Source organism: Bubalus bubalis, chromosome 1 (genome assembly GCF_019923935.1).
Source record: "Bubalus bubalis isolate 160015118507 breed Murrah chromosome 1, NDDB_SH_1, whole genome shotgun sequence".
NCBI classification, from domain to species: Eukaryota; Metazoa; Chordata; class Mammalia; order Artiodactyla; family Bovidae; genus Bubalus; species Bubalus bubalis.
In genome coordinates, this window is record NC_059157.1 from 11,639,895 (window position 1) to 11,653,896 (window position 14,002).

The 14,002-nt window shown below is 46.3% G+C and overlaps 1 protein-coding gene across 17 annotated transcripts in view; it reads right to left on the bottom strand.

The window, feature by feature from the left end:
* TACC1 (transforming acidic coiled-coil containing protein 1) overlaps nt 1-14,002 on the bottom strand; it is a 129,058-nt gene that overhangs the window by 65,974 nt on the left and 49,082 nt on the right. For 2 of the 17 annotated variants that reach the window (XM_025278380.3, XM_025278375.3), the window contains exon 1: nt 72-629. The exons of 11 other annotated variants lie outside the window; for them this stretch is intronic. In XM_025278380.3, the coding sequence (XP_025134165.3) occupies nt 72-232 (161 nt within the window). In that variant the 5' untranslated portion in view covers nt 233-629. Of the gene's footprint in view, nt 1-71; nt 630-14,002 lie in introns of those variants that run through there. 4 more of the 17 variants (XM_025278332.3, XM_006070600.4, XM_025278353.3 and 1 more) reach the window with 3 other exon arrangements.

Genomic DNA, 14,002 nt, shown 5'->3' on the forward strand with positions numbered 1-14,002 from the left:
GAGCCGCGGATGGATGGATGGATGGATGGATGGTAGCACGTCCAAATCTCGGCAGCAACGCGTGTACTTGCCTGAAACTCAAGGATTTGGTCTCGGCTTGCGAGTCCTCGTCCTCGGGGTCGCCCTCAGGCCCTCCGGCCTCGTCCTCTCCGGCGCCCCCGCCGCGTACCGCGGACCACGTCCATCTCGCCCACTGCACGGGCGACAGGATCTGCCAGGGGCTGAACGCCATGCGCGCGGCTCCTGCGGCCCCGGCTCCTGGGAGGAGGGGAGCGGGGACGGGAGACCGCTTTTTTCTCCCTTTCAAGATGGAGGGACCCGGTGACAGGCGCCCGGACGCGCTTCCAGCGGAGGCGCGGATGTGGTTTCACGGGCGCCGTCGGGGGCGCGGGCGCAGCGTTTCCTCTCAGCCGGCCGGCCGCGCGCCGCTCCCTTTTCGTCCTCCTTCCCGAACGCGCGGCCGCGGCGCCGAAGCCCCTCCTGGGGCCTCCTCGGGGCGGGGTGAGGGGAGCCCGGGTCGGCAGCTCGGCCTCGGCTGCCCAGCGGCTAGGCGTCTGCGTTCCGAGGGGCCCGGTTGCCGGCTCCCGCCTACCGGCCAGCCGGCCGCGCCTCAGCTGCTGCGGAGCCGCGCCCCGGGAGCCGCCCCCCTCGGGCCGTACCACCCGCGCGCGCGGCGAGGGGCGCCGGCGGAGGCGGGGCCTCGGAAGCGCGCGGCTCAGCGGCCGGGCCCCCCCCCGCCTTCGCGCCGCGGTGGTCGCGCCCGCGCTGCGGGGGAAGGGGCTTGGCCGCTGCGACTCCGGAGGAGGCGACGGGCCGAGGACCTGGGCGCCGTCAACGGTTCTGCCGGCTTCCCGTTTTTCCGAGTCGGCGCACGCTGGGTGTCCCTCCTTCCCTGTTTTTCATCTTGCTACTGCCACTTAATGGCGTTGGTGATACAGGCTCACAGAGAAGTTCAGCCTCTTATTGTAAAAAAGCCCCCAAAAACCAACTTTTGAGGCCGCTTGTAACGGTGTTTTCCCTTCTCTGATAGAACGGCGTGGAAAATGTCAGCCTTTTCGCCCTCACCCGTCAGATCCCTCAGCGGTGGTACAAGAGTAGCCAAGGGCTGGAATTTTTCGATGCTTTTTTCGCTCCCCAGTCCGCACTGGTGGGCGCACCGTGGCCAGGTCTTGGGTAAAGGGTGCTAAATGACACTGAAATTATAGCCTGATCCGTTTCCCATTCTCTCTCTCTCTTTTTTTTTTTTTTTTTGAGGCTTTCTTTTCATAACTTCTGATTCGGTTTCTGACTGTGTTTGCTGCTTCGAAAGTCGGTCAACAGGCCTGGTGATTTCAGCCTTCAAAGTTAAAAAAAAAACTATGTTTGAAGGGAGAGGGAAGTAAGTAGTAGAGTTGTCCTCGGATTTTCTTCATTTTCATTCCAGGAATTCAGTTTAGGGACGACGCCTCTCAGAGTCACCAGTGCACCAAGCAAGACTGCCTCAACTTCATGATCTCCGTGCCTGGATAAAGGCGTTTCTTATCCTACCCTTAATTTTCAGAGTTGCAGGTTCCCAAAGAAAGAGCAGCTCCAGAATTAAGAGCAAAGGCTGACACTGCCAGACAGCCGTCTTCCCCTGAAAGGGGTTGGCATAACATACTGTTGATGAATCATGACTGCCTTACACATTTTGATAATAAGAACAAAAGCAAAAACGATGCAAGATAAGGCCTGGCGGGTGGGTCTTAACCATAACAGAAAGGCAGGGGTTTGCCTGAAGTCTAGACAAGAGGGCTGGGGTGTCTGGATACTTTACAATTCATCCAGCTCCCAGAGATAAACACAACAGTTTCGATCATTCTGGAGACTACAAAGAAATAAGCAGGAGTTGTTTTTTTAGGTCTACATGAAATATGCCACAACACTCTCCCACTGTTTGTATTTTTAGATTTATGGCTCACCACACAACCCTTCAGATTATAAGGTTCCCCAGGTTCCTGGATCTGACACAAGCGTTTTGTTGCTTGGAAATGATATTGTCCACATACATCAGTGGGCTTCCCTGACGGCTCAGTGAGTAAAGAATCTGCCTGCAATGCAGGAGACATAGGAGATGTGGGTTCGATCCCTGGGTCAGGAAGATCCCCTGGCAGGGGAAATGGCAACCCACTCCAGTATTCTTGCCTGTAAAATCCCATGGACAGAGGAGCCTAGGGGGCTACAGTCCAGAGAGTCACAAAGAGTCGGACAGGACTGAGCAACTAAGCGCGCACACACATATACATCAGTAATTGTCATATACTAGGTCCTGTTCATTCTTACTCCTGAATGTTCTCAAATCCTTTCAGTTCAGTTCAGTCGCTCAGATGTGTCTGACTCTGTGACCCCATGAACCGCAGCACGCCAGGCCTCCTTGTCCATCACCAACTCCCAGAGTCCACCCAAACCCATGTCCATTGAGTTGGTGATGCCATCCAGCCATCTCATCCTCTGTCATCCCCTTCTCCTCTTGCCCTCAATCTTTCCCAGCATCAGGGTCTTTTCAAATGAGTCAGCTTTTCTCATCAGGTGGCCAAAGTATTGGAGTCTCAGCTTCAACATCAGTCCATCCAATGAACACCCAGGACTGATCTCCTTTAGGATGGACATTCCTCTGCAATTCCATTATGATTCCTGCAGAACCCATTTTTCGTAGATCCTCTGTAAATGTCTCCCAACCGCTTCTACCTCCGAGGGTTTTTCTAGCCCAGGTCACCCTTGCCTGGCTGCTCTGTGACTCCTACTCTAGCCTTGCTATTCCTGCTCCTCTGCTCCAGCCCTTTATAGTCATAGCCATAGTCCCTACAGAATTTGTTCTGAACCTTCACTATGTCCAAGAATCATTTGTGGCCCTTCTTTAAAAATCCAAATCCAGGGGAGGTCCTCGGTGGTCCCCCAGCTAAGACTCCAAGCTCTAGGTGCAGGGGGGCTGAGGTTCAATCCCTGGTCATGGAACTAGATCGCACATGCCGCAACTGAGACCCAGTGCAGACAAATAAACATTAAAAAAAAAAAAAAAAAAAAGCACTTGGACTGAAAAAAATTTTTTAATCCAAATCCAAACTGCCCCAGCAGGTTCTAGAAATCTGTATTTTGACCAAGTGTCCTGGGGAATTTATTCCACAGGATAAATTTGGGAACGATGACTAGCTTGAGTTGACTAAATGTCGCTTCTGGAACAATTTCCCTTTAGCCTACAGTGTTTTGCACACTCTTCCCCCTACCCCCACCCTGACCTCAAGCCCTCAGACCTTGAAGGTCCAAAGATACCAGCGCAGGTGTCTCCTCTGGGAATTCTCCCTGCTTTCTACCATCTCTATACCCTAAACATTCATAGAGACTCTCAGTGTGGCTCAGTGGTAAAGCATCTGCCTGCTATTGCAGGAGACATGGGTTCAATCCCTGCGTTGGGAAGATCCCCCAGAGGAGGACATGGTAATCCACTCCAGTATTCTTGCCTAGAGAATCCCATTGACAGAGAAGCCTGGTGGGCTGCTGTCCATGGGGTCGCAAAAGAGTCAGGCACTACTGAGCGACTAAACAACTATTAATAGTTATCACCAGGACAAGAGGCATACATCAGGATGCCCCAGGACATAAGGTCATCCTACACACTACACATAACATGTTTGTTTACATGTCTGAAACATAAGCTTCTAAACAGTAGGGGCCACATCGTAGTTATGATTTATTTTCGTTTGCCCAGAGATCAGTACCGGACCACACTGTCAGTAGGGTGTTGAATTAATGTGCAGAAAAGGAATATTCCAGTTTACAAACAGACCTTCTAAGTTTGGCTACGGTGCCAGAAATTCCTAAAGCCTGACTCTTCCTGGCAAAATCAAGATTTTGAACCAGCCTACAACAGAAACCAGACAAGTGATGGCCCCAGCAAGACAAAAGCTTATACAGAAATTTCTTGAAATTGGAGAAACAAAAGCTCAGGTTTCTGAAAGTCTCTGCAAACTCCTGGACTTAATGGGAACAGCAATAAAGTAAGTATTCAATAGCTTGAATTAATTTTATTGTCTAAAAGAACAAATAATGAGGCTGATACATCAATTTTCCTATAACTCTGGAAAGAACGGGCAGTGTTTGACCAAGAAGGTAAATCAAATCACTTTGCTGCTACGCCCTTAGCTTCAAGGACTAGATGTCTGCAAATGGAATGTCTTTGTTTTGGAAATGACCGGAAGCACAGGAAGGGCCCATCTGTTCTCTTCCTTCCTCTGCTTCTTGCCCTTCACAGAAACTTTGGGTCAATACTCCATGAAAATCTAAAATGAAACTCCTTGAAACATCCACAGTGGTGGCCGGGGGAGACACACACACCTTGCCACTTATGAATGCCCCAGAGGAATCTGCGAAATGGGTCTCTTTGGTAAAAAAATAGAATAATATAGTAAGCCAACTCCACACAGGCAAACAAACTATCCATTTGTATGGCATAGCTACTGGGAGAATGTCAGGGGTGGGGTAGGGCGGGGCCTGACCAGGAAGAATTCCTAAACCTAATTAAGGTGGTGGTGGTTTAGTCCTTCAGTCAGGTCGCCCACCAGGGTCCTCAGTCCATGGGATTTTCCAGGCAAGAATACTGGAGTGGGTTGCCATGTCCTCCTCCAGGGGATCTTCCCGACCCAGGAATTGAACCCAGGTCTCCTGCATTGCAGGTGATTCTTTACCGACTAAATCACCGGGAAAGCCCATTAAGGACTAGATTTTAACTCATACTGAACTTGATCGTGCAGTAGGGTGAGCAAACACAACTCCCTTCCTAGATAATGTGTCGGACATGACTTAGCAAGTAAACAATAAGAACAAGTCTTTTACTTGAGAAGTATCGGAGCTTCGAGCAATCCATGCACAATGGGAACCCTTTTACAACAGAAGGAAGGAAAAACAGCTACTGTGGACAAAACCTTTTCTGACGGCCAGTGAAACGAGAAGGCCGTGTGTATGAGATGATGTTCCAGGAGAGGACGAGGGTGGCCCAGGGTGGCAACAAGGAAATCACAGAGTTGAGGTCACCACCGAGAGAAGAGAAAACGCAGGCCGGTGGGCAGGCAAACCCATCAACTTATCTGTATTTCCTAACAATTTACAAATTCGGTGAGCAAAAGAAACACCTAACTTCAATATGAAATGCCAAATTGAGGGATTCCCAGGTGGCGCTAGAGGTAAAGAACCTGCCTGCTAATGCAGGAGATTCGGGAGACACCGGCTCGATCCCTGGGTGAAAGATCCCCTGGAGGAGGACGTGGCAACCCGCTCCAGTATTCTTGCCTGGAGAATCCCATGGACAGAGGAGCCTGGCGGGCTGCAGTCCATGGGGTCACACAGGGTTGGACGCGACTGAGCACACACATGCCAGATTGGTGAATGTCATCAAACCGGAGGAGTGGCTCTAAAGGGCTGAGAAAAGGCACTGGCCCATATGACTTGAAACAGCTGATGGCAACCAAGTATAGATGACTCAGTAGAGCCTTGACAGACCATCTCCCCTCCCCATCCTGCTTTTGAGAGCCACCTTGTTCACGGAACACACGACACAGTGGGGTGTTCCTGGTGCGTGCTCACTCCACCAGCCCCACCACTGGATGGTCTCGTCTCACCCCGCACACTGAGCTAAACCCCCTCAACCCTTCTCTTTTGTCTTCTCGAATACAGAAGAGCAGAAGGTCTCTAAGATGCAATGATAACCGTACCTTACATAACCAAGTTTCCTCTGATCCCTACAACATTCTCCGGGAGTGGGGCAGGTTTTCTCATCCTCAATTTGCTGATGAGGTGACTGAAGCGGAAAAGGCAGTCACCGGCCTAAAACTGTGACACGGGGCTGACTCGGGAGCCTGGTCTCCTACCTTTCAGTACTCCTCTTGAAGAACGCAGAAAGCACTCGCAGCCACGTGGCGGCTTGAGATTCCATCAGTGGGACGCTCTACGCAGCTTCTTGCCGCTGCTGCAGTCTTGGCTTCCTGCTTACCTGGCCAGGGCTACAAAGTCCCAACTAGGAGTACCTCACTCCACCCATGAAGAAATGCCATTGCCAACAATGGCATCTGAGGTATTCAGGTTAAGTTCAACATTACAGTCTTAAACCTTGCAAGATCCAATGTTATCCTTTACCTGCAGGCTACAGAATCTCAAACTTCCCTCCAACATGTCCAAACCAGGCGACTTCTATTAACACTATGCGTTTATACCAAAAATTACATCCTAAAGAGAACCCTCTTTCTAATTTTTTTTAAAACAGAAAACCTGGATTTATGTCCACAGCTAAGATGCTTGAAGAGCTCCAGAAAGATGAAAAGGGATCCAGATTGCATCCATTAAAGACTTGGCCAAGCATCCCACCTAGGGGACCTGCTCAAAGACCCTTGTCCAGGCTCTGCTCCGGTGAATGACTCTCGTCAGATCCACTTTGTCATTTATTTCGCTCTCTATCACTAGAGCAAGGTTTGACTTCCCCAGAAAGTATGTCTTCCGCCTAGATCACAATCAGACCTACAGGAGAACACGACAGAGTTACACCATGCCAGCTTCCAGAGAAGTGGGAAAAGGAACAGACATATGTTATGATGTTTACACACAACTAGCGTTGTGGAGGGGCTTCCCAGATGGCGCTAGTGGTAAAGAACCTGCTTGCCAATGGAGGAGACACAAGAGTCGTGGGATCAGTCCTTAGGTCAGGAAGATCCCCTGGAAGAGGTCATAGCAACCCACTCCAGTACTTTTGCCTGGAGAATTCCATGGACAGAGGAGCCTGGTGGGCTACAGCCCATGGGGTCGCAAAGAGTCGGACACGACTGAAGCGACTTAGCATGGAGTGTCATGGGAGAACCCATTCTGTGAGGTTTTCTGCTCATCCCCAGTAGATGTCATGACTATGTTTACTGACTTTATAAGAAAGTTCACTTTCCCTGGAATATAAGAGTACTAGAAAAACAGCTGTTGAATACAAAAGATATAAACAGACTTAGGTCAATCAGTCCGTTCTATGTGAGGAAAATAACCCAAGCATTGTCACTGATCCTTCACCAACTACCACAAATCTACAGTTGAAAACCAACACAAAAGACCCACCGAGAGCAGTGAACTATCTTTAAATTCAGAAATACCTATCCTAATAGACAAAGGTTTTTCCTGCTAAACAACATCACTGCAATTGCAGAGCCTGTTCAACAGGTATATCAGAATTACTGATTTAGCACATTTTGTTTTCTTCTGTGGAACTTACATTTTTTTTAGAAGATGAAACATTAGAAAAGGTCAGAGAGCTCCAAGACAGAGAGCTTCACGCACAGAACCTTAGACAAGAAACCCATCTGAAATCCTAAGTTGTTCATGAGTTTAAGTTTCTAATAAACCACATTGCTCCAAATCTGAGAGATCTACTTTACTTCATGAACCTGTAAGGGGAGACTGGAATTGAGACTGGCTGGAGTGAAGGAGGCTGAAGGAATTTGGGAAACCTGGTTGCTGCTGCTAAGTCGCTTCAGTCGTGTCTGACTCTATGCGACCCCATAGACAGCTTTCCACCAGGCTCCCCTGTCCCTGGGATTCTCCAGGCAAGAGTACTGGAGTGGGTTGCCATTTCCTTCTCCAATGCATGAAAGTGAAAAGTGAAAGTGAAGTCGCTCAGTCGTGTCCGACTCTTAGCGACCCCATGGATTGCAGCCTACCAGGCTCCTCTGCCTATGGGATTTTCCAGGCAAGAGTACTGGAGTGGGTTGCCATTGCCTTCTCCGAGGAAGCCTGGGGAACCTAGGAAATCAAAATAGAATACCATTCCTTCTTCTGTCTTGATTCCCTCTCTTCTACCTTACCTCCAAAACAGAATAAACCTCCCCCAATAAACCTCTCCATCTATTAGACTAGAAGCTCATTGATCAGATGGCCTAGATTTTCCAAGATCATCCTGATGTCAAATATTCCATCCATCATCCTCATAAATACATGTCCCCATTTTCATTTATGAAACATTGTCACTAAGAAGTTAGAAGGTACAGGGACTTCCCTGGCGGTCCAGTGGCTAAGACTCTGGTCTCCCAATGCAGGAGGGCCTGGGTTCAATTCCCGGTCAGGAAACTAGACCCTGCACGCTGCAACTAAGATCGAAGTTCCCACGTGCCACTACAAGACTAAGACTTGGCACAGCCAAATAAATAAATACTGAAAAAAGAAGAAGAAAAGAAGTTAGAGAGTACAGGCTAGGAGGGCACTTAGAAAGGGCGGGAGAGAGTCATTATAGGAGGATGGGAGAAGGCTATGTACTCAGAAGAAAGAATAAAACCACATAAAGGTTTCCAGAGTAATTGGGAAACCCACTCCGCCAAAAGGCTCACTCCGGACATGTGTGGGGATTTCATCACAGGACTTCATGTGTTTGTGGCTGAAAATCTCATGTTTCTCAAAGACAAAGATAGGAAGCTAAGAAGCAAATTCTGTGACATGGTATGCAGCCTCCTGTTACTTCTGGCTTTTATCCTTTTACAGTAAAAGTTTCACTGCCATAAGTTGGCTCTGAAACTACATGTGTGTGGAAATTCGAAGAAACTGTGTCCTTTTATATCTCTATTACAGTACAAACCAGGGAGAAGGGAAGTCTGTCCTTTCTGTGGGTGTTAAAATTTGTGTCAGTGCCAAATATTAACACATTGCTCATCTTCCTCACTAATAAACACAAGCTAAGTGACTAGCTGAAAGTCAAGAAGGGGATTAGTTCTGCAAGACATCTAGAAACATTTACGCAGAAACAGGCATATCCTGGTTCTGTGAAACAGAACAAAAAGCCCAGAAAGGTGAGATATCTTACCTTGTCTTACAGGTAAGATACAAGAATTTGTTATATGATAGAAGGGAAGTTACAATACAGTGGGGAAGGGAAGATGACTTAATACGTGGTTGAAGGACTAATTGGTTGGCAATGGGAAAAGGATCACATTCAACCCTTACCTCACAGCATATAGCAGGATAAATTCCAGATGGATTAGATGGCTAAATAGTACAAATCAAACCACGGGGAGAAAACCATCAAGAAGCAACAGAATCTGCCAGAGCTCTGTCAGAAGGCTGACTGTCCAAACTTCGGAGTAATTAACAAAACACACAAAATAATGATCGGAGATTTGGCTCCATAAGAAAAGGAAAACTCCTAATGTCTGCCTTCAAATTAAAAGGCAAATCAAGAGACATTCCTGGTGGTTGAGTGGTTAAGAATCGGCCTTACGATGCTAAGGACGCTGAGGACGCAGGTTCAGTCCCTAATTGGGGAACTAAGATCTCATAGCCATGGGGCAACTAAGCCCACACACCACTAGAGAATCCACACAGGAAAAGACCCAATGCAGCCGAATAAATAAATACACATTGAAAAGGCAAGTCGACAGGCTGAGGAAAATAGTGGCAAACCAGAGCTGGTACTGTTATTATCTAAGGAACTCAGTAAGAGCTCCCCTCTCTACTCCTCTGAGCACTCACTTCTTTCTAGCAATCCTTTGTCTGAATGTTTTTCTACTCTGAAGAGATCACAACACAATAAACAAAAATCCACCAAGTTTGCAGGCTCACGGACACCCCCATATTTACTCTCAAAGGAAGGCGCCCCCTTAGGGGCCTTTCCCAGCATTGGTTCTTAACCTCTGGACCACCAGGGATGTCTCTTGATGAGTTGGTGAGTTCTTTACCAGAATTTTCTGGTAAACCGCATTATTCCCTTAAACTGCCAAGGGAAACTAACATTCATGAGAAACTGGGCTAAATTCTGGTACATTACTGGTGCTGCCCTCTCTACTCTAAATCCCACTCGTGGTCTCTAGATGGGATCCTGGAAAAACTGGCAGAAGCCACCCAAGGGTGGCAGTTCTCACCAGAGTCAGCTCTTCCAGATGCGCCTAGAATATCTTTTAAAAAATCTGTTTATTTGTGGCTGTGCTGGGTCTTGGTTGCTGCACGTGGGCTTTCTCTAGTTGAAGCCAGTGGGGGCTCCTCTCTAGGTGAGGTGCACGAGCTTCTCGTGGCACTGCTCTTGCTGCAGTGCCCCAGCTCTAGGGCGCATGGGCTCAGTAGTCGGGCACAGGCTTGGGTGCCCCATGGAATCTCCCCAGACCACGGAGAGAACTCGTGTCCCCTGCACTGCGGGTGGATTCTTAACCACTGGGCCACCAGGGAAGTCCAAAAATAAAATACCTTCTGTGCCCTCTTTGGAGGTACCTCTTAAATCCAATACTGTCAGAAATATTTACTGTTTGTCCCTGGTGATAGCTACGAAGTACCTCTGTGGTCAGAAACCGGCCACGTTGCAGAGCCTGATAGACAAGCTTTTAGGCCTGCTTCCCTAAAATAAAACTATGTACTCAGAGGGAAAGAAAAACCTTCTAAAGCCCCTGTAAAAGGATTTATAGGTGGATCGACCTATGATATCATTTAAGTCGCAGCCCAAATCCTCAGGACTTAAAAGCAACTATCCTTCTCTCACATATCTTTGAAAAACCAGAAATTCTGTTCCAGCAACTCTTATTTAGGTCATCTCTTTAAAATACCAACCTCAAGGAGGCGATTCTTATCAGAAGGAAAACAGAAGGGATAAAAGGTATTTTGAAACTTAGGCAACTGAAAACTCCTAAAGGTCTTCTCCATAAATATTAATAAAAAGCTTTAGCCATCTGAACAGGTCACCTTAGGTTACTGCAGCTGTTAGAAATATAATTTGGATCCAATCTCTTTTATACTACCTGATTCGTGGCTAAATCTTTCAACAACAGCTATAAGGTCTCTGTTGGTCTCTGTCTGTGTGTGTATATGTCTATGTATATGTGTTGTATGGTACTATCCACCTTCAGATGGTATTGCTAAAATTAACTTGTAAAAGAGTTCTATTTAATTGGCTTGAAGAGAATAAAGCACTTGTATATATGAAGGATACCTACAACTTTCAGACATATGATAGAAACTAACTCAAATATTTTTCAGGTTTACTTGATCTGAGAAAATCTTTGGTACATAAAGTCTAGTTTAAATTTGTTGGATAGGTATGTCTTCAGAATTATCAGCATTAAAATAATGCCAAAGCACATTATCCTAGTTGGGTTCATTGGTTAAAAAAAGTTCATGTTATCTCTGTTATGAAATTTGTCAGCAAGAAAAATAGCTTGGGATGATGGCTGATTTTGTCAAAACATCTGATGAAAGTTTTGTGTTTAGTCTAAACATAATTATTGAGAACAGGAAAAATAAATAAGACACTGCAGAATAAAATTTTTATGTGAACTTTTGAAATAATTTCCCCAAATCTTTTTGGTAACCTGAAACCTTAAAGTTTTGCCAAGTTAAATTAAATGGTGGATAGTTATCAAATATCTAAATCATTTCCAAATAAGACAAAATAATTATTGAACACAGATTTGTCCATTTGGGGATTTCTTCTACAAAGGAACTAAAGATATTTGGGTTTATTAGTAAACATGTTTTGTGCCACATTGAAAAATTTACTATGAGAACACGTTTCTACAGATTATAGAAAGCATTTATACACAGAAACATACACAGAGTATTTACAAATTCACCAGGCCACAAAATGCTAATATGAAAGGTTCACAATTGTTTATCATTTTATTTTCACTAAAAATTAAGGTTTTTAGCAGCCATGAAATTAAAAGATGTTTGCTTCTTGGAAGGAAAGCTATGACAAACCTAGACAGCATATTAAAAAGTTGGGACATTACTTTGCCAACAAAGGCCCATATAGTCAAAGTTATGGTTTTTCCAATAGTCATATACAGGTGAGAGTTGGACCACAAAGAAGGCTAAGAGATGAAAAATTGATGCTTTTGAACTGTGGTGCTGGAGAAGACTCTGAGAGTCCCTTGGACTGCAAGGAGATCAAACCAGTCAATCCTAATGGAAATCAACCCTGAATATTCACTGGAAGGACTTATGCTGAAGCTGAAGTTCCAATACTTTGGCCACCTAATGTGAAGAGTTGACTCACTAGAAAAGACCCTGATACTGGGAAAGACTGAGGGCAGAAGGAAAGGGGGGTGACAGAGGATGAGACGGTTGGATGGCATCACCGACTCAATGGAGATGAGTTTGAACAAACTCTGGGAGATGGTGAAGGACAGGGAAGCCTGGCATGAGGCAGTTCATGGGGTTGCAAAGAGCTGGACACAACTTATCGACTGAACAACAAAGAAAATCATTGCCTGACAGGCTCAGGAACGCCAGGATATTGAAAAGAGAGGAATTCACTCAAACTACAGGTATTATAGATAAACTCTCACTCCTTCAGTGGAGTCCTTCTTTGACTTACTTGATTTTGATTGGTTTGTATCATGGGGACCATGGCTCCAAAATGCACTCCAAACATTAGGAAATTTTCCTGTTTGTAATAGTCATAGTAGTCTCCCTGTCATGCTGTATGGTCTCAAAAGGATTAAATGTATGTTAGTAGCCACTAACCACCAAGCAAATGATCTCCCTAAGACTGGAAGGCCAGAAAAGGAATGAAGAAAATGACCAACCAAAAAACTGTGAGCCTGAAGTTACAACCTGTAAATACCACATGGAGAATCAACAAAAATTGAGAACTTGAGAACAGTAGCTGAGAGTGGCACTAACACCTTAAGTTTTTACCACATTTCTCAGTGACAAATGGGCTTCCCTGGTGGCTCAGACAGTAAAGAATCTGCCCGCAATGCAGGAGACCTGGGCTTGATCTCCCTGGTCCGGAAAGACCTCCTGGAGAAGGGAATGGCCACCAACTCCAGTATCTTGCCTGGAGAATTCCATGGACAGAGGAGCCTGGTGGGCTACAGTCTATGGGGTCACAAACAGTCAGACAGGACTGAATGACTTTCAGGGTCTGATCAAAAGGGGGAACTGTTCAAAAAAAGACAACAGGCCCAAATGGAGTCACTTGTGCTAAGCCTACCATGCCAAATGGAGACTTAATACCTAACCTGATTGCAGTTTCAGCCTCTCACAGGAATATGATCTTAACCAGACAGTCTGGAATTCCCTGGTCAGCACTAGGGATGTAAATGCCTCATAGCCCCCTACAGTTAGCCCCCCACAGGGAAGTGATCTTGTCTGAAAATGACCCACTCTTTGCTAGTTCCTCTCTCCTTCCCTTCTGTCCATAAAAGCCTTTCATTTCATGCAGCTCCAGGGAACTCTTTCCTATTTGCTCCATAGGATGCTGCTTGATTCTTGGCTCATAGAATAAAGCCAATTTGATCTTTCAATTGACTTGCTTGAATTGTTTTCTAACATTCCTGTTAAGATGGTTTCTTCCAGGAAACCATGTTGCTGAGGCAGATGGCACTATTGGGAGCCTTTCTTCCCATCTGGGAAAAAAAGTGGGAAACGTGGTAAGGCTCTGCGGAGGAGGGTGGCAATGGAGCAGGCTGCCAAAGCCCCGTTTTGTGAAGCAGGAAGCTTAGGAATTTGGGAGGCGGGGGTGGGGGGTGCTCTTTTGAAGAAAATTACCAAAGAACTTTACAAACAGAATGCCAGAGCCCCTCTGGAGACTAAGGAGGGGCCGCATAACTGAGGAGTCTTGAAGTTCAAGCTTCATTAGCTTCACGGTAAATTCAAATTGGTAAGTGGAAATATTGATACATTGAGGGAAAGGAAGGTTGGATACTGGACAAGGATATTATCTTGTTTGGGGAGATTTCCTTGAAAATAATGGTTTTTATAAATCTGGAAATACTATATAATAAATATGAGAATCTTATCCCAATTCAAAGACTAAACTAATAACTGGCTTCCCCGGTGGCTCAGTGGTAAAGAATCCGCCTGCAGTGTAGGAGCCACAGGAGATGCGGGTTCAATCCCTGGGTCAGGAAGATTCTCCTCGAGAAGGAAATGGCAACCCACTCCAGTATTCTTGCCTGGAGAGTTCCATGGACAGAGGAGCCTGGCAGGTTAAGTCCATGGGGTCGCAAAGAGTCGGATACGACTGAGTGACTCAACAACAACA